Source organism: Elaeis guineensis, chromosome 13 (assembly GCF_000442705.2).
Source record: "Elaeis guineensis isolate ETL-2024a chromosome 13, EG11, whole genome shotgun sequence".
Taxonomy (NCBI): domain Eukaryota; kingdom Viridiplantae; phylum Streptophyta; class Magnoliopsida; order Arecales; family Arecaceae; genus Elaeis; species Elaeis guineensis.
The window spans coordinates 11857615-11879845 of NC_026005.2; the positions used below are offsets into that span (position 1 = coordinate 11857615).

The window sequence follows — 22231 nt, forward strand, 5'->3', positions numbered from 1 at the left end:
ATTCCTTATCCTATTAGAGTTTGGTTTTTGAATTAGGTAAAAGTCAAATATCACACTTTAGTGATGCTCTATTTAGGATATGGTTGGAAATGCTGTAGCTTTTGACTAAAAATGTAATTTTTAGTAAAAGCTATGTTTTGATGTCCAAAGCTATTTTGGGCAAAACAATTTTTTGTTGTAAAAGTATTTAGTTGTAAATATCCTAAAGCTAGTCTAATGCTGTAGAAATAGTTTGCTCTATATTTTGTTGATAAATCCAAAAGTTAGTTTTAAATGACACAATCACCAAAAACCGATTGAAAATCTGCAATGAAAAAACTAAAGAAGCATCAGCCAAAATCTGCAATATACTATTTAATGATGTGGATACAAATCAATTCGAAACTTAAACACCAATAGCAGATGAAGCAATGAAGTAGTAAAGTAGGAGAGCAAGAACAACCAGTAATTAAAGTTTGCAAAATAGACTCTACATCCACTCAGTTGCGAATGGGAAAAAGGCTTTACATCCACTCAGATTTGTATAGGTAAATGAATAATCAAGATTATCTACTAGTCACTTTAAGATCTATGCAGGTGAATGGATGATCCTAATCATGCAATGGTCTGAGATTATACAGATGGATGCATATCTGGATCATCTTTGGTTGTTTTGAGATTTATGCTAGCAAATGAATATTTGAATCATCTATGGCTACTTTGAGATCTGAGCATGAGAATGAATATTTAGATGATCCGTGGTTGCTTTGTGATCTATGCAAATGGATGAATAATCTTGATCCACTGATCATTTTGAGATTTGTGCAGAAGGATGCATAATCTAAATTATCCATGTGATTACTTTGAGATTTGTGATGTTGGATGAATAATATAGATTATCTACTTGCCATTTTGATATATGTATTTATGGATTATGATCTTGATCATGCATCAGTTGCTTTGAAATTTCGATAGATGGATGGATAAAGGAGTTTCACTACTACAAAAAAAGACTATGGCAGCACTTATACGGCAATAGTTTCTAAAACTGCTGTTGTTGTAGATCCATATCTCAGCCTCAGTCCAAACAACCTCATCACCATCGAGCTAGTCACAGCCAAGCTACTAGAGATGGTGTTTGTTGGGCTAAAGCACAGATGTGGTGATTGCCTAATATGACCTATCGAGTCAGCAGTAATTTTTATTCCTCAATCTAATCTCATTTCACCTTGAAGGATGACCTACTTTATTTCGCCAACCTACTTTGACAAGCAAGAGGGCAAGCATCCGCTCCATAGACTCTAGTTCTTCGACTTGAATGACTTACTAGATCGGCTATGCCCAATCTATTCCTTCCACCAACAGATTCATCCTTCCTCTCTATTAAAAAAATCCAGATAAGGTAGGATTTTTTCGTGATTAAATCTCCCGTAAAAAGAAAGTCCTCCAAATCTATCTGTGCGACAAATCTAAAAACTGCCAGGACTCTGAGACGAAAATATCTCAAACTCTTCTCCTATAAATTAAAGGCTCCAAGCCCCTCCAAGATACGCAATCGACTTCTCGCTCTCTCCTCTCCTTGTTCTCCAATCTCCTAACTTGAGTGTTGGAGGGTCTACGTCGGAGAACACTACCCCGATGTGGACTTATTTTTTAGGTGTTTGGATGAAGGTTCAGTGATGGTTCCATCTTGACCACACTCACCTCGGCGTTCGACCTCAGGTAGAAAAATCGGTAGCAACATTTGGTGCTAGAGGAAGGATCCTCTTCAACTAGTTTCGAAGTCCTATTTCAAGACTAGTCCTGAGGTTCTATTCTGAGAGGAGAGGAAGTTCAACACCGATCACCATGAGGATGCACAGAGGATCATCAAATGCATCACAACGCTCCAACGATTGGTGGGTCAATAATATCCAGCCGACCAATGAATCATCACCACCGGCATAGGAGAATCCCCCACCAGCAGCACCAGCAGTACTAGCAGTGCCGACAGTCTTCCATGATCAATATAATAGTCTTGTCCAATAAGTACAAGTACTTTTGGCTACGATGAGAGAGATGCAACAAAACATGGAGCCCCCCCGCTCTAGAAGGCCCACAGTAGACAAGAGAAAGATCGACGAATTGGCTTCCTAGTAGCCTAAGAGCAAGGGCTAGTCATCATAGCCGACCTCCCAGTCTTCTCTGTTACCATTTTAAAAGATCTCCTCCTCCTATTTCTACAAGGGATTCAACTTCGGATCATGCTTCTCCTCGTCGCTGACAAACCAAGGATGAAGAGATGGAAAAGAAGCTCCAGAAAATGCAACAACAGTTAGATGCACTTCGAATGCCAAAGCAGCCATAGGATGATCTGGTATTCAACATTGACCCTCCCTTCACTCAGAGGATAATGGACGAGCCCCTTCCACCTTGACTCAAGATGCCTTAGATGGAGCCTTATGATGGAACTGCCGATCTAGTGGACCATGTGAAAAATTTTTGGACTTTGATTCTTTTGCAAAGAGCCAGTGATGCAATTCTCTGCCAAGCTTTTCCGTCAACTTTGAAGAAGGCAGCTCGTCACTGGTACTCTAATATGCAATCAAGCTCTGTGGATTCATTCTATCAATTGAGTCGACTCTTCATTACGTACTTCATTAGTAGCCGAGGACAGTGGTGTAATTCAGACTTTCTCATCTGTATCAAGTAGAGGGAGAATGAATCTTTGCAAGACTACATAAGCCAATTCGATGCTGCAACTTTGGAGGTGCAGAATTTGGATTAGTCCATGGTGATGACCGCATTTAAGGCTGGGCTCTCGTAGAATGATCTCCTTTACTCACTCAATTTGAATTATCCAAAAGACTTTTCTGAAATATTGGAGCGAGCTGAGAATTATGCCTAGGCTAATGAAGCTTGAGACCAGCAAGGAGAGAACCTTGGCTAGCCAACACATCAGAGCTCTGGATAAGAAAAAAAAGACTCTCGATGAGTGCAGCACCGACACCCAGAATCTAAGCCTCGTCATTCTCAGATCCCACCTCGGTGCAACCGACCTAGATCTCCTGCACCGCCATGCTGATCTAGGTCTCCTCTAAGGAGGTTTCATTACTTCACTCTTCTCAACATCCTGCGAGCTCAGATTTTCATAGAGATAGAGTGACAAAAAGAGCTACCCTATCTGAAGAAGATGATCATCCCGACACGTAATAGAGATTCGAGGAAGTACTGCAGATACCACCGTGATCACGGGCATAACACAAAAGAATGCTGGCAACTTAGAGAGAAAATTGAGGTACTAATCCGATGTGGATGTCTTCGTTGATATGTTGGTGAACGTCAGATCTCGAGGAATCAACATGATGAGCCTCCTCGATAAGAAAACCCCCACAGAGATCAATTAGTAATAAAAAAATTCATATGATCTCTGGAGGGCTGCTCAATTAGCACACCTCAGATCCAAGCCAAGCTGACAATAAGGAGGTGAAAAAGATGAAGATCGACGATGAGGTCACTTTCTCTAAAGCCGACTTAGATGGAATAAAGTATGTTGGGATGCGTAGACGATTTCATACATATATTTCAATTTTTTTTGAAAAATTACAGCGAAAGATAATTAGATTAATAAAATTAATCTAACATGTATATGATCTAATCATCAAATCAACCTACTCTAGGATCTATGATATGTTATGTTGCATATAAAATTTGAAATAATCCGAAGATAAAATCTGCATGCATGCATATGAGCAGTAGATCACATCTACTTCTAATCTGAGTTCAGAACTTCATACCTAATCATGAGTCGATGATCTCCACTTCTAAAAGATATGATGGAGAGGATCTTTGCTGGTTGTGTGCAGCCGCACATATGTTCGGCCTCTACAGAAAATCTACTCGAAGCTCCGATTAGATCGATCTTCTCGGGAGTGCTAGCTCGCGTGAAGTCCTTCTTCTTAGCTGATCTGGATCTTTTTTTCAAATCTATAAAATTTTTTCAGAGATTGAAGATGATCTTCTAAAGGAGATAAAGAGGTGAAAGAAAGATGGAGAAGAAAATAATTTTTTACTAATTTATTTCCTCCTCCCAAACCCTTAGAACCAAAAATATAAAATTCAGATTTTTGCACACACCCTAAGAGAGAGGACCCTCCTCTCTATCTTTCACACCATGAACCATACCCAAACTTCTGTCACATGAAGAGCTCTTTTCTGGTATCTTACACACATAAAAGAAACCATAAAAGCCTCTTTTATAGGCATGTAAGGAGGTGAGGTGAAGAGTCCTAATGATCTTAGACTCTTACAGGATTCTACCTCCCTTTACAATTCCACATCCAAAAATATACCAAAAAGATATGGGACACCTCTTTCCATATTTTTTTACAGTAAATTAGTTCTCCAATTAATCTCTCACAAAAAATCTTCTCAAAATTTGATACATATAAGGAGAAAAAAATTTATTGGCGTGGAGAGGTTGATCTGGATGAGAACAGATTCTCCAGATAAGAAATATTTTGAAATCCAATTTCAAAACCTTCCTTTTATCTAAACCAAATCAAATTTGGATGTGAAAGAGAAAGGACTCTTTGGTGTGAAAAAATCTCATACAAAATAATTTTTTGTGTGGAGATATATGGCATGCAATCTGGATTGGCATAGGAAGAAGAGTCCTATTCCAATAAGAACTCTTAATTTTCTTTATTTGGATCCAAACCAAATCACATATGGTTTAGCCTAAATAAAATATATGAAATATAATCTAATTAGATTTATAAATTTTTAACTAAATCTTAATCAAATTAAGAATTGATTGAATCAAAGTTCTGATCAAATCAGAGATAATTCTTCCTTAGTGATTAGGTCATCTCATAATCTAATCAGATCAAATCTAATTGAATTCATTTCAATTAGATTTTATTTAATCCTCTTTGCTCAATCAAATTGAGCTAATCAGTAATCTAATTGCTAATTAATCCTTCATTAATTTACTAACACTTGATGAATTAATTTATTATAACTTTTGCATAAGGTTAACCATCAATCGAATTGACGATTAAGCCCTTGAATGATTCTCAATCGTTGATCAGCCACATGATCAGTCATAAACTTCTTTTGAGTACGACCCCATAGGTTCGAACCTAAGTCGATAGTATAGGAACACCTTCCTGAATCAATCGATGTAACCATCTAGCAATGATGACCCAACATCCGGATAGATCGAATGATGGCGAAGCAATATTCAAGAACCTATTAGCATATGGTTACCATATAATTCATCCGTTTGACCCTAATACTCGAGGATAGCCTAGAATTTAACTGTCAATCTTAAATAAGTCATCTATATTTTATTTCAATCTTTTTTAAATCTATCACATGGATTATCCGGACTCAGATTTTGTTAAATTGAAATATACTAATGCATATCTTCTAGTAATTTAGAGGGGTTAATCCCATCTTGACTCACGTACCGACTTGACAAGTACTTGACTATACTTAGAAATCTTTCATTATCGAATTAAAAACTCAGTTAGTCCAGCACCAAAGTACAGTGAGTTGCTTGCAAGTCACCGTGGTGATCTTAGATCGGAGGGATACTTATACTCATATCTTTCGCGAGCTACCCTTGACAGCAGAGTGCTCCGTAGTTGGTCATGTTCAGTGATGATGTACTTCTATATCTCACCTGTATGCCATACCAGTATCTCTATATTATTTGGTTACGAGGACAACCAACGCATATGGCACACAACGACCTACATTTAATATCGCTATCGTCCTAGTAATAGCGTATCGTTTGGTCGCGAATCAATTTTAAGGACTACATGATAAATCTTCTTTTATCGATTAAAGTAGTCCTAAGGACTTCATCACAACATAAGAGTTCATTGAAAGATGTATCTTTGTGATAAAAAATATCAAATAACTTTTATTATTTATCAATTCATATACATTTATGATTAGCACAATCGTCAAATGATTGGCTTTAAGACACAATTCCCAATAAAGTGTCTCCATAATGACCCTGTAGTTGTCTCTTTAAATATTACTAATTACAATGTACATCGGGTCTTAGTTGATAATAAAAACTCAGTTGATGTCTTGTTCTATAATACCTTTGTTCGTATGAACTTAAACTCTGAGTTGTTGATGAAGAAGATCACCCATTTGATTGGGTTCTCAGGTACTATAATCTTAGTGGAAGAAACCATCCCTATGACCACTATAGCTGGACGAGCTCCAAAACAGGTAGTTGTACAAATAAATTACTTCGTGGTAAAGAGCCTATCCATATATAATGTTATCTTAGGCCGATCTGGATTTAATATACTTCGAGCTATAGTATCAACTTATCATCTGATCACTACAAGAAATATCATTTTTTACGATGAATTTATTTACGACAGAAATATATTTCATCGCAAATAAGGATATTTATGATGAAACCAAAAATTTATCACTAATAATTTTTTATTTACGATGAAACTAATTTTTCATCGTAAATATCTTCATATTTATGATGAAAATAAAATTTCAGCATAAATACATATTATTTATGATGAAATTAATCATCATAAATAATAAAATATTTATTTTAATTTTAAATTTTTAAATATTAGCGATGAAAATAGATTCATCATAAATAATGAAAGTATTTACAACAAAAATTAAATTTTTATCATAAATATATGTTATTTATGATAAAAAATTTTTATCACTAATATTTGAAAAAAAATAAAAAAATTTAAAAATTTAATAATTAAAGATTATTTATGATGAAAATATTACATCATAAATAATGGAGTATTGATGGTGAAAATTAAATTTTTATCATAATTTAATATTATTTACAATAAAAATTTTTCATCGCTAATATGTGAAAAAATAAAAAATTTTAAAAATTTTAAAATTATAGAATATTTACGACGAACTTATTACATCATAAATACAGACGTATTTTTGATGAAAATTTATTTTCTATCATAAATACTTAAGTATTTATGATAAAAAATTTTTATCGCTAATATTTAAAAAAAGTAAAAAATTTAAAAAAATTTAAAAATTATAGATTATTGGTGATGAAAATATTACATCATAAATGATGGATTATTCATGATGAAAATAAAATTTTTATCGTAAATACTTTTTATTTACGATAAAAATTTTTCATCCTTAATATGTGTAAAAAATAAAAAATTTTAAAAAATTAAAAATTACAGATTATTTATGATGAAGATGTTACATCACAAATACTTGTCTATTTGTGATGAAAATTAATTTTTTGTAATAAATGCTCCAGTATTTATGATGTAATATTTTCATCGCTAATACATGAAAAAATAAAAAAATTTAAAAATTTTTAAAATATAATTATTTACGATAAAAATTTAATATCATCAATAATTAAATATTGATAATAAAATTTAATTTTTATCATAAATACTCTATTATTTACGATGAAAAATTTTTCTCGCTAATAAATGAAAAAAAATAAAAAAAAATTTAAAATTCAAAAATTACAATTTTTTTGTGATGAGAAATCTTTTTCTGTCGTAAATAACATGTATTTGTGACGAAAAGTATATTTTCATCATAAATAATCACTATTTACGATAAAAAATTTTCATCGCTAATATTTGAATTTTTTTTTAAAATTTATTAATTATAGATTATTAGCTATAAATTTTTTTTTATTGAAGGATGTTTAGATATATTATAGTAAATTTTTTTATATTTATAAAAATAAATATTAGATAGTTTTTAAAAAATAATGTGTACAAGAAAAGTATGTAGAATATTAAGATATCCCTGATCCTCAATCTTTATAAGACTCTATCTGTGGCAACTTGAACCAATCCAAAATCAATTCTTGGAGGATGGATCAAGAGAAAGATGGTTGGAAATTGAAGCTAAGGATGTCGTCATTCCTTTGGCTGTCTATTTGAATCTCGTCCAGATGACGTTCGATCTTTCGGACCTTTTGCTCGAGGTCCTCCTCCCGATGAGATTTTGTGAGGCACGGAGAGTAGCGCAAGGTCGAATCTCCATTGGAGGAGATCAAAAAATGTTGGCATTATTCTTCATGCCTGGACCCTAATGGGATGGTGATTGTCGATCGATCAGGGCAGAATGATGTGCACCTCGAGGGAGATTCTCTGGAAGCACTTTTGCTGGCTACATGGAGAGGGCACAGTTTGAGGAGCATGTTGCGGGGGTTGTCATTGCTCTATGATTTGCTGTAGATGCCGAACAATATTGGTCAATGCTTGGACCTGTCAAAACAGGTCGTTGAATCATTACGGGTCCTCTATAATAGGTGGTGGTATAGGTCCTTGAGGAGTGGATGCTTGCACTGCATCACCCATACTTCGTCGAGATGACTGTCGATGAGAAGCAGCAAAATTATTGCAAGCTTTTATTCTTACCATAGTTCATCCATTTCATTACTAAAATATTCTGAAAAGTTGATATATTTACTACATCAGCTATATATATATGCACACACACATACATATATACATATATTATTACATTATTGTGGCTAAGAGATGAATGAAAAATTAATAAAAAAAAATAATATGGAGAACAAGACTTGCTCAAAAAAATTTTTAAATAAAAAATTATTTTTTATTAATTATTAGCGATAGAAAAAAATTTCATCGCTAATTATGTAATTAGCGATGAAATAGAAAATTTTCATCGTCAATAATATTTTTTTGAGGCTGAATTTTTTCAGCAGAATTTTTTTTTGACAGAAATTATTAGCGACGAAAATTAAATTTTCATCGTAAATATTTTTTATTCGAATTATTTACGATGAAAATTTATTATTAGCGATGAAAATTCACGTCGCTAATACCCCACGTCCCATCAAATTCCATCGGAAACTCATTTTTCTTCCTCGTTCCCCTCTGGTAGTCTGGCTTCCTCCCCCTCCCGCGAGCTTCCTCCCCCCCGACGTCCCGTGTGCCTCCGATTTCTTCCGCCATCTCAATTTCCTCTGCCGCCGCCGCCGCCGCCGTCGAGGTGAGTCGACTTCATCTCTATTTTTTTTTTGGGGGGTGGGTTTTGGTCGGGGATGGGGATGGAGAACATGCCAGGGTCGGCGTGCCGGGGACGGTGCACCTGGACCAGGACGGCGGACCACGGCCACATGGAGCTTGCGGGCCGCGAGGCGGGTCGGGGACGATGATGTGGGGCCGACGACGGGTCGATGCCGGGGCCAGCGAGCCAGAGCCGGAGCCGGTGACGTTGACTCTTCTTTTTTTTTTTAGGATGGGTTCGGGCCAAGGATGGGGATGGGGAACGGCACCGGGCCGGCTTGCCGCGGTCGGCATGCCTGGGCTAGGACGTCGGGCTGCGGCCACGTGCGGCCTGTGGGCTGCGGCCACGTGGGGCCGGCGATGATGGTCCGGGGAGGGGCCGGTGCCACCGGGTTGGAGCTGGAGCTAGTGACGGTGAGCTGAAATGGGGTCGGGTCGCGGCTGCGCCGAGGACTGCAGGCCGGGCCGACGACGGTGGGCCAGGGAGGGGCCGGTAAGCCAGAGCTGGAGCCGACAACGGCGAGCCAAGGCGCGGCTGTGCCGGGGACAGCAGGCTGGGCACACGTGGCCTGCGGATCGGGCACGTGTGGGTTTGGATGGGTTTGGCCTGGGTTGGGATGGGTGGGGCCTGGATGGGGCTGATCGGATCGGGTCCGGTAGGGCTGACGCGGGTCGGGTGGAGCCGAGTCGGGCTGGGGCCAGAGACGGTGGAGTCGGGGCAGGGCGGGGCGGGCGGGGTAGGGTTGGGCTGGGGCTGGTCGGGTTGAGCCGGGTAGGGTCCGGTCAGGCTGGGGCGGGTTGGGGATGGTAGGGTCCGGGCCGGGTCGGTTTCGGTTCGGGCTGGGATGGGGCGGGTTGGACCGGGTCGGGTCGGATCGGGTGGAGACGGGTCGAGTTGGGCAGGGGCTGGTCGGGTGGAGCCAGGTCGGGTCCGATCGAGTTGGGGCAGGTTGGGTCGGGATGGGACGGGTCGGGGATGGTAGGGTCCAAGCCAGTTCGGTTCCAGTTTGGGCCAGGATGGGGCGGGTCGGGCCGGGTCGGGTCGGGTTGGGCCGGGGCGGGTCAGGTGGAGTCGGAGCGGGTCAGGTCGAGTCGGGTCTGGTCAGGTCCACGTCGGGCTGGGCTAGGGCAGGTGGGGTTGGGATGGGGCGGGTCAGGTCAGGTCTCATGAGGATGAAATATGATGCTGAAATTATTGTAATTATTGTATATTATTTTTTAGTATTATTACTGAAATTATTTAATTATTTGACTAATTATTTTTTTTCTAACACAATACACATTGCGGTTATTTGTTATAATTAAATTATTTTATATGCTGTTTTGTATGCTGCTAAAATTATAAATAAAAAAATATTTTTATTTTAGAAAAAAATTTATTGAAATTTTTAATAAAAAAATTTCAATGCGAAGTTATTTCTTTTTTGATAAATTAGAAATCTATCTTCGAATGCACTTTCAAAGATGGTACTTAAATTATATTGAGCCATGGATTATCGTTCAAGTTTTGATTTTCATCGAGATCGAAACTTGGATGTCCCATATTCAGGCTTTCTGAAAAAATAATAATATTATTATTGTTAATAGTTGATATTTTATTTCATTATGTGGTATTTAGTGGTTATCTGTCCATTGTTCTCTGGGTATATGGTGGATAGGGTATGTAGGCACCATATCCACATCGTATACTTGGAGAACCATGGGAGATGCTACCAAAATTTTTATGAAAATGAGACAAAATATCCATTAATAACAATAATGAGATTATTACTTTTTTGAAAAGGATAGAACCATACCTGTTAGTAATGATTTGAAAAGGATAGGATCATGCATTGTGTATCAAGTGATCTGGATCTGGATCTGAATTGGGATTTTAGCTGGAATTCGAAATGCGATTCAGTCCGAAATTCAGATTGGGATCCAGAATACTACTAAACTTTATTTTGGTTGTTAATGATTTTGTGTTTGTTGTTAGATGAATATCAACAAAAATTGAATGAATACTAGAGGTATTTTTTTACCTGAATATCGAAAAGGAGTTCGAGATTTCATTGACTTTGCACGGCATAAGGCTGACAGTGCTAGTCGGATAAAGTGTCCATGCAAGAGATGTGTCAATTTGATATATCATCACATAACACTTGTTGAGGAGCATCTGCTACAATATGGTATGGATAAGAAGTATACTTATTGGATATGGCATGGAAAGGGTGATCCGAATGAAGTGGTGTGCGATGATGACGATACTGAAGATGATAGTACTGATGGTGCTGGACCTGTCGAACATAGTGGTATTAGAGAATTGTTAGATGATTTATATCAAGATGCTTGTTTAAATGTATGCATGAATACTGCTGCATCTGAAAGCAATTCTGATCATGAGCATAATATCCGGCTTGAGGTAGAAGAGACTTCTGAACAGTTTACAAAGCTTGTAAGGGATTTACGAGAGCCACTCTATTCAAATTATATAAAGTTTTTTAAGTTAAAATTTTTGATAAAATTGCTTCATATTAAAACCATGAACTGTTGGAGTCGAAAGTCATTTAACCAAATTTTAACATTGATTAAAGCAGCTCTGTCTGATGGAGAGAGACTTTCGAAATCATATTCTAAAGCAAAAATATACATGAGAAAAATGAGACTTGACTATACTCCTATACATGCCTACAAAAATGACCGCATATTATTTTATAAGGATAACGAACAAGCAACTGAATGTCCGAAATACGGTGAGCCTAGATACAAAATCGATAATAGGAAAGTAAAGAAGATATCTCAAAAGATTTTGAGATATTTTTCATTGATTCCAAGACTTCAAAGGTTGTATATGTCCACAAAGACAGTTGAAAAAATGAGATGGCATTATGAGTAGCGGTTTCCAGAGAAGAACATACTTAGCCACCCGACCGACTCTTTAGTGTGAAAAGACTTCGATGCAAAGCATCCGCACTTTGTGAGTGACCCGCGCAATATCTGGCTTGGTCTAGTGACAGATGGATTTAATCTCTTTGGCAATCTGAGTGCCTCTTACAGCATGTGGCCTGTGATGCTAGTTGTATATAATGTGTCACTTTGGAAGTGCATGAAAGAACTATTTATTTTTATGTCACTGTTGATTTCGGATCTGAAAGCATCAGGTAACAAAATTGATGTATATCTAGGATCTTTAATTGATGATCTGATGAATTTATGAAAAAATAGGGTACAGACATATGATTCTGTGAGTCGAAGTAATTTTAAGTTACATGCTTTGATTTTATGGACCATAAATAATTTTTTGACATATAAAAATTTATCTAGATGGAGCATCAAAAGATATCTTGCATGTCCAATATGCAATAGGGATGCATCATCTTTACATTTAAAGCACAGATGAAAAATATGTTTCATGGGTCATCGATGATTTCTTCCTACTAATTATTCTTGGAGGACCCGTTATAATCAATATTTTGATGGTGAGTCCGATTGGTGTCCACCACTTAAGGAGTTAAGTGGAGCAAAAATTTTAGAACAACTTGAAGTCATTGAAAATGTCCAATTTGAAAAAAATATCAGGTACTCGCAAGCGGAAGCGTATTGAAGCTGAGCTGAATTAGACGAAGCGAAGCATCTTTTTTAAATTACCGTATTGGAAGTAGCTACTACTTCATAATAATCTGGATGTAATATATATTGAAAAGAATATTTATGATAATATCATCGGTACTGTATTGAATATTTCAGAAAAAATAAAAGATGGTACAAAAGCTCGTCTTGATTTATAGAAAATGAAAATTCAACCGGAGTTGCATTTAGTTCATCAAGGTGAGAGATTTTTTTACCACCTGTATATTATTCACTATTTGGAGAGAAAAAGAAGAATTTTTGTGGATGGTTCAAAACTGTAAAGTTTCCTGATGCATGCGCTTCAAACGTATTGCGGTGTGTTGGGAACAACGACGGTAATATCTCCAGCATAAAAAGTCATGACTCCCATATGATGATGTAATATTTGCTTCTTGTGGTCATGCATGGTTATTTGGGTGGTGATGGTCAAACTACAATGATTGAGCTGGGAGCATTCTTCTGAGAACTGTGTTGCCAAAAATTGAAGATTAACTTACTTGAGAGATCAGAGAAGGATATTGTACTCATTCTTTGTAAGTTAAAAAAAAATTTTTCACCATCATTTTTTGATGTTATGGTACATCTAGCTATTCATCTTTCAAAGAAAGCTCTTTTGATCGGACCAGTACATTATCGATAGATGTATGCTATTGAAAGGTAAAAAAATTATACGTACTTTATCATATCAATTATAAGATGTAAATATATTTCTAAAATTTAAATTTATTTTTGTTTACAGATTCTTGTGCACTTTAAAAAAATATATGCGCAATAAAGCAAGGCCTGAAGAGTCTATAGCAGAAGCATATGTAGCTATTGAGTGTGTCACGTTCTGCTCGATGTATCTTGATGATATTAAAACAAGATTCAATCGTACAGATCGTAATGCAGACCGTGAATAAGATAACAATGAACCGACATTGTTTATATTTAAACAAACAGTTCGACCTACTGGTGCAAGGAGATGTGAATTTATGGACGTGAACGAGCTATCCAAAGCACACTTTTACGTTCTAAATAATTATGAAAAAATTAAAGATTTTATTGAGTAAGTATCATCTTACCATGCTATTTAATTTTCAAAAAAAATTTTATATCGATATAAAATTAAAAATCGTAATTTTTTGCAGTGAGCACAAGAGTATACTATGTAGAGAGAATAATACGGATGTCGATGATCGACATAGGAGGAAATTTATAAAATAATTTCATGATCTTGTAAGTTGCATTAGTGATATGTTATTTATTTGCTTATAAATAATATTATTTAAATCAACATAATGTTTTATCTTATGATGTAGATGAAACATAAGTATTTCAATAAAGAAGTGGGTGCGATTGTTGAGTTGCACGATTTAGCATGTGGTCTCGATCGAAGGGTTAATCACTATACATCTTGTATCATTGGAGGAATGAGGTTTCACACAAGGGAGCTTGAGATGCAACGACGGATCCAGAATAGTAGAATTGCTACAACAGGATATGAAAGAGAAGAAGAGATTGATTATTATGGTGTACTGGTAGATATCATAGAACTGAAGTATGGATCCGGTAATTCTGTATTTTTATTCAGTATGAATGATGGGATATTGTAATAAAAAGATTGATATTCATATCAATTCATAATTTATCAGTATAAATCTTGTACAAACATGGTACCAAAATGAGCCGTATATATTAGCAACTCAAGCGAAACAAATAATATATTTGAAGGATCTAAAGTATCAAGATAATTGGCATATTGTATAAAAAATAATACCTAGAGGCATATATGAACATACCAACTCAATTAGAGATGGATGAAAATTTGGATTTACATAAAGAGAAAGCTTTTCAGCAAGAAGAACAAACATTAGCCGAGCTTTTGATTGATGAAGAACTTGTAACGGCACCTTTGAATAGGGCTGATCTTCTGTCCAACGAAGTTGAAGCTGATTTTGTATTTAATCTTGATGAGTCGGAGGACGATGATCAGTTCATAAATGACGATGAGATAGAAGATGATATATATATCGATTACTATGATTCGGATAAGGATCTACACATCGAGGAAGAAATGAATATTGATGAGTAGATCTATATTCTTCATTCAATTTTGTCTTTCAATAATGGTATGCGATATAATTATATTCATTAGAATATTATTTGATTTCTACTATTATTATTCAATATTATATTTATTTATATCTCAATTCCTACAGATATGGCACTAGGAGACAGACGATGACGTTCACGTTCACAGCTCCCTGCAGATGACTCAGAGGTTGAGTCACCTCCATCGATCTCCGTTGTCACACTGGCTTCACTGTCAGAGGGTCTTGCATCGATAGGTCCCAGTGAGGCGGGTCCCAGTGAGGTGGGTTTCAGTGGTATTAACTATTATACTTTATATATAATGAAATTTGATTTTTTTATTTGGATCATACTAATGATTTATTTATTTTTGTTTCAGGTGAGTCTTCATTGGTGGTGAGGTGAGGGCAAGATCCATCAAAGAACCTCATTCTGAAGCATTGGAGACACGAGCACTTGGGATAGCATCTCTGGATCGAGATATCAATCGGCTGTACTAGACCCATTAGGAGATGGTGTGACCCATGGAGGACTGAGCTGGGCATCATATACCGCAGTTATGCCTCCGTGACGCTCTTCGATTGACGTCATGTTCTACTGGCTTAGAGAGAGATTTTCTACACCCACTTACTGATAAAATAAATTATATTATGATTATTTAATTTATATAATATTTTTTAATATTTGTTATTGGCAGGGTGTATTTGATATCGCTGGTTTTGAGGAGGATCGTGTGAGGCAAGCTATCGACATTCAGTTATCATTGTATTTCAGAGACTATCGCCATCACATGCATCAGCATTGGTATCGGGTGGTGCAGGATCATGAGGAGGAGGCAGCACGGCAGCAGCCCTATGACAGCATCACCATAGATGATTGGACTACTATATGCCCCGACAGTACGAAGATCCAGCACATCAGGTTACACATCTAAATTTGTTTTTATAGTTTAATGAATTAATTATTTATTCTTAAATTAATTTTTTTATCTACTAATTTTACTGATAATTTTAAAGAGACGATGTGCCCAGAATGTGGCGAACCAAGTGAGATAGACCGTGTCGCATTATGGGGGTTAGAGATTGTTTGCTCGTCACATGGAGCACATGGTAGGTAATTTTTAATTTCTAATTAACATATAATTTTCTAGTTATTTAATTTTTTTAATTAATTCTTAAATTACAGAGAGATGCTGAGAGTGGCGATCTTTCTGGTAGGATCGATATCTACCAGCGGACCCACCAAGGACGGTCAGAGGAGTGGATGATGGGGAGCCAGGAGCTCTTTATAAATTTTTTTAATTATTTTTCATTCGCAATATGATTTTTATTATAAAATTAAAATAATTATAATTTTAATTTTCAGAATCGTATGACAGAGATTAGATCCCAGCCTATCCCTGAGGGCTCGATCGCATCCACAGATGATGAGATCTGTGATCGATGCTCGGTACGAGATCCTGTTATGTTAGGGGTCTAGTGTATGGGATCACTGCTCCTTTATCCTCACACATATCTAGGGCGGACATCCATTCTGCGTGCGAGGCTCGGCTGATGGAGGTGTAGAGGCAAACTGTCGAAGACCGACAGCAGATTGTTGAGGATCGACAGCGAGCTCGGGAGTTGGCTGCACGCGTCGACGACTATCAGTGCTTCCAGATACAGATGATGGAGTGGATGACGTAGATGAAGCAAACGATACGACTGATGAGACAGCAGTAGGTCGATCCGATCTCCATCACCGATCTGAGCTCCATTGAGCGCTCCTCGTCCCCAGCTTGTTCTTCGGATGCCGATATTTGACAGCTTACTGATGTATATTTTTTTAAATTTTAAATATCTTATAATTTTAATTTAATATAATAAAATAATAAAATTTATTTGTTAGTTTATTATGTAAATTTTTTATTTTTATTTTTTTAATTTATAAAAAATATTATACATATAAATTTAAAATATATATTTATAAATTTTTTTAAAAAATATGACTAAATTATTAACGATAAAATTATTTTCAACGAAATATTCATCGTTAAAAATATTTTACTAACATAATTTAATTTATCAATAAATATATAATTAACAGCGATGAAAAAATATTCATCGTAAATTATATTATTTATGATGAATTTTTTTCATCGCTAATATTATTCAATTTTTTTTTAAAAATAATTTTTTTATTAAATTAATAGTGACGAATTATTTTCGTTACAAAAATAGTTTTTTGCGATGAAAATTTTCATCACTAAAATTTTAGCAAATAATAGCGACAAAAATTTTTCGTCGTAAATATCTTTTTTTAGATTAAATTTTTTCATCAATTTTTTTTAACGAAAAAAAATATTCATCGCAAACATCATTTCTTAGCGATGAAATTTTTTTCATCATAAAATATTATCAATGACAGAATTTTTAACGATGAAATATTAATGACCAAACTTTCGTTGCTAATATTATTGACAACGAAAATCTATTATTAGCGACAAAAAATTTTCATCGCTAATAACCTATTTTGTTGTAATGGATGGTGAAGTTTCCTACCCCGCATGAAGTTGGCAAGCTCTGGAGAAATCGACGAGCTCTGAAAGGAGTGCTATATGACGACCCTGCGAGGAGCAACACCTATGGAACAGTTAATGGATGAGTTAGATGTTCGAAATAAGAAAACTGAACAAGGAGGGCATCCCATGGAAGACCTATTATCAATACTCATTGACGAAGATCCGAGTAAAGTGGTGCAGGCCAGTTCAAATTTATGTGAAGAGGATCGTTAGCACCTCATCTCCTTTCTACGGACCGATGCTGACGTATTTGCTTGGACGATCTCAGATATGCCTGACATAGATCCAGAGGTAGTGGTGCATTGACTCAATATAGACTTAAAGCATCGTCCGATCAGCCAAAAGAAATATAGTTTTGCCTCTGATCGGCAGAAAGCAATACAGAAAGAGGTGAACAAACTCTTGAAAGCAGAATTTGTGCGAGAAGTGTATTATCCAAAATGGTTGGCCAACATCATCCTCATCCCTAAAGCCAATGGAAAGTGATGTGCATGCATTGACTACATTGATCTCAACAACGTGTGCCCAAAGGATAGCTATTCTTTATCCCGCGTTGATCAGTTGGTGGATGCAACTTTGGGATATCAACTCCTATCATTTATGGATGCATTCATCGGATATAACCAAATCTGGATAGCCCACGAGGATGAGGAGAAAATTATTTTTATTATTGATCGAGGTTTTTTTTGCGACAGGATTATGCCATTCGACCTAAAGAACGTGGGGGCGACTTATCAATGGCAGCAGGGTATCTGGGAACGCATCGCAGGCGCATTTCCTGATACCAACAATGGCAGCAGGGTGATGGTAACCTCGCAGCTTCAGAACATCGCCTCTTACGACATCGGCGGTTGTGTTTATGCCAACCGTCTGTACCAGCTGCCGGATCTGAAATATCTTGAGGCGTGGAAGCTCTTTCGCAGGAGGGCCTTCCGAGCCAACCCTGAGTTCGCCTGCCCGGAGGAGCTGACAGATGTAGCCGAGCGCATCGTCAAGCGCTTTGCAGGGCTGCCGCTTGCCATCAAGACAGTGGGTGGTCTTTTGGCAAACAAGCCTCAGGCCCCGTACGAATGGAACAGTTTTCACGGTAGCCTCATCCCAGAGCTCCAGAGCAACAGCCAGCTCGCAAGCGTGCAGAGGATCCTGTCACTTGGCTACGGTGATCTACCAGCGTATCTCAAACCCGGTATCTTGTGCTTTTGCGCCTTCCAGGAGATCAAACAGAAGAAGTTGATGAGGATATGGATCGCCGAGGGATTCGTCCAGAGCGTTGAGGGCAAGACACAGGAGGAGGTTGCCAGGGACTACCTCAAAGAGCTCACCGACCGTAGCATGGTTCCAGTGTCGGAGTCGGACCTGCCGGGGGGCACCACCAAAACTTGCCGCGTTCATGGCTTTATGCATGACATCCTCAAATTCAAGTGCACGAAGCAGAGTGCCTACAGATTCCTTGAGGAGCGACACCATGCAAACAACAACCAGCATGATCTGGCACCACCAGTTCCACCGTCTCGCAAGATCCGGCGCCTGTTATTTCTTGGCAGCAGTCAAATTTATGAGGGTGTTATGATGGTTACCACGAGCACCTCGGATAAATGCTATATCACAATACATGTTAAGCTTTCAAATCATCAATACGATCGTTGGCCACCGTATGAGCTGAAGAGTCCATCTTCATGCTGAACTGAGACATCTCCGAGGTCTGACCTATGTATGAGCTGCTTAGCCAACTTATCTCTTCAACTTGCGCAACAGCTGTCTATCTCGACTAGATAAGATTTGGCATAACCATCTCTTCTGATCTCACGGAAGCGATTAAAGGCTGAATTATCTCGTCCAGTTTGGCATGTCCAACGGTTCGACAATTTTGAGATCATGTAATCTCACAGCTAACAATCCAGCTGTCCGATATTCATCTATATAAACAGCCAGAGCCCTAAGAACCCAGGTAAGTTCAATTGAACTCCTCTCAGAGAATCCATTGCTGCTTCTTTATTCTCTGCTTTTCTGATTGGAGCATCGGAGGGTCCTCGTCGGAGCCACAATCTCTGGTTTGGGATTTGTTTTGTAGATCACTCCAACACCAGCATCTCCGCTCGAGGTTTTCAGATATCTGTCTTCTGACCCGGACCGATTTAAGCAGTAATAGATAGAGGAAGGGCACTATATTCACATTCATGGCTCCAAAACGGACATCTTTTCTGCTTTTCAATGCCGTCGCTTTCCAACAGGCGACCAACCAGGCTGACAATCAAGTTTAGCTGCTTGCGCCAGAAATTCCTCCGTCGATTCAATCGGTCGTCCCTCCACCAGTTCAACTAGTCCTTCCAGTGCCAGTCACAGTCGATCAATTCGGTCAACTCTTCCAGCATGGTCAACATCTGACGACCGTAGTCCAAGCGGTCCAGATGGTTCTGCGTCCTTTCAGGCGGTGCCACAGTCTCCTCAAGATGTCTCTGCATCTCTTACGATGGTGCGTCATACAGTTTTCTCGATGGTACTACTTATGCAGAAACCACTTCTCCTGTACTTCAAACTGCCTCAGCTGAAGATCTGTGATGGGACCACCGACCCCGTCAGTCATGTGAAGACCTTCAAGGTAGTCATGCTCCTTTAGGGAGTATCGGATGCAATCCTCCGTTGAATGTTCCCTCCAACCATTAAGGGGGCCGCTCGACAGTGGTTTCAAGTTTGAGGCTGGCATCTATCCATTCCTTTAAAGGCTTGTGCCGCTCTTTCATCGATCACTTCATCAGCAGACGATGATAATAGAAGCGGTCTGACTACCTCCATACCATCAAGCAAAAAGAAGGTGAGTCAATCCATTTTTTTATGAGCAGATTTAACATGGTGACCTTGGAGATCGAAAATCTGGACCAGTCGATCACGATGACCGCTATGATGAGCGGTCTGCTGAAGAACGATTTAAAAAAATCATTAATTAAGATTTATCCTCGAAATCTCCTGAATATACTTGCTCGTGTAGAAAAGTATGCCCATATGGAATAGGCCTTTGCCGATAATACTCCCGTCGGTTCAGCCGTGGTGGAATCTAGTAAGGAGTACCATCCAAGGCGAGAAGAGAAAAGATGCTAGCACTTTTGGTCCTCACCTCCGAGGTGGAATAATGGTGGTCAAAATTGTTGATCCCGCGGTCCTCCGAGAAGGATTCGGCAACCATCACCTCTTAGGCAATATGATAGCTGCACGCCCTGAATGTTTCTTGGAGGGAGGTGTTGCTACAAGTAAGGCCTGAGTTACTTGAGCCTTGATTGATGAGAACAAGGTCGGAACACCATCGAGACCCGAGCAGATACTACTTTTACCACCGTGACCATGGTCACGATACTGAAGACTGCTACCAGCTTCGCGATGAGATCGAAAGGCTTGTCAGGCAGGGGTGGCTGAATCATTTTATCTGAAGAGTGGCCCCTCAACATCAAGCTCCGAGTGTTTAGCAGTCATCCTCTCTGCTTCAACAGTCTCTCTCTCAGCCTCAGCCGCAGCAAGCAGTAGCGCGGTAGGAACGATAGCAGGTCGGAGGGTAAGAGGCAGAAAGAGAGCAACCCATCAAAGAAAAAATCCATATGATTACTAGAGGGTCATCTGGAATCCAAATCGGATGGTGAAAATCGAGTCACATCTAGATGAGGTAACCAAATGCCAACTAATTAATCTTTTGCAAGAAAATACCATTCTTTTCGCCTAATGACCAACTTTGATATGATGATCTGATGCTATGGTGAGTCAAAGTCTCACAGCCTACCGAGTAGATGCTAGAAGGATGGCTATTGCCCAACCAAAGGTCCTTATCGAGTGGATGAGGTGGCACAGCCAAGAACTTATAGGCTAAAGCAACTCGACGGGACTCCAATTTTTAGACCATGAAATTTGGAGAGCCTCAGCATATACTATCAATGATGTAACTATTTTCTATGAAAAAAAAAATTGCAGGGCCATTAATTTGTGGTTGGTATCCGAGTTCTTCAAGAGTTGCCTCCTCCTTCTACTCAAGAATTTGAACTATAACTACGGTCAACTAATGTGAGAGCTAACCTACCAGACCCTCGAGAAGACCTCAACGACTTCGAGATGAGGCTAACTTACCAGACTTCTGTAAAGCCCGAGTCGTGTGATAAGCAGAAAGACCCTTAAGGAATCTCCGGAGGGATAACTAATCAGACCCTCAGAATACCGTCGAGAGTGCAAGATGTTGTAGGCACAAGCTCATTGTTGGCACACACTGCCTCTCGCATGAAGATCAGAAGTGCTAGATACTGTAGGCACAAGATCACTGTAGGTACACAATGTCACTCATGAAGGCTAACTTACTAGACCCTTGAGAAGACCTCGACAACTCTGAGGTTGGGCTAACTTACTAGACTCCTATAAAGCTCAAGTCGCGTGAGAAGTGGAGGAAGATCCTTAAAAAATTTTCAGAGGGCTAACTTACCAGATCCTCGAGAAGACCTTGATGACTCTGAGGTGGAGCAAACTTACTAGACCCCTGCAGAGCCCGAGTCATATGAGAAGCGGAGGGAGACCCTTAGGGAGCCTCCGGAGAGATAACTAATCAGACCTTCAGAATGCCATTGAGAGTGCAAGATGCCGTAAGCACAAGCTTATCGTTGGTACACACTACCTCTCATACGAAGATGAGAAGTGCTAGATGCTGTAGGCACAAGATTGCCTTAGGCACACAAGGTCACTCGTGAGGGCTAACTTCCCAGACTCTCGAGAAGATCTCGATGACTTCGAGACGAGGCTAACTTATCAGAATCCTGCAGAGTCTGAGTCGCATGAGAAGCTGAGGGAGACTTTTAGGAAACCTTCAGAGGGCTAATTTATCAGACTCTCAAGAAGATCTCGATGACTCCAAGGTGAGGCTAACTTATCAGATCCCTGCACAGCCCAAGTCGTGCAAGAAATGGAAGGAGATCCTTAGAAAACCTCCAGAGGGATAACTAATCAGACCCTCAGAATA

The 22231-nt window shown here is 38.5% G+C and overlaps 1 protein-coding gene across 2 annotated transcripts in view; it reads left to right on the forward strand.

Annotated features, from left to right (window-relative positions):
* Nucleotides 1–16448, forward strand: part of LOC105056670 (disease resistance protein RPM1) — a 29861-nt gene extending 13413 nt beyond the window's left edge. The window contains exons 2-5 of one of the 2 annotated variants that reach the window (XM_073248055.1): nt 14816–14970; nt 15067–15608; nt 15704–15796; nt 15873–16448. In XM_073248055.1, coding sequence (XP_073104156.1) covers nt 14816–14870 — 55 coding nt within the window. In that variant the 3' untranslated portion in view covers nt 14871–14970; nt 15067–15608; nt 15704–15796; nt 15873–16448. The remainder of the gene's footprint in view (nt 1–14815; nt 14971–15066; nt 15609–15703; nt 15797–15872) is intronic. The other variant, XM_073248056.1, reaches the window with a different exon arrangement.
* The last annotated feature ends 5783 nt before the right edge of the window (nt 16449–22231 follow it).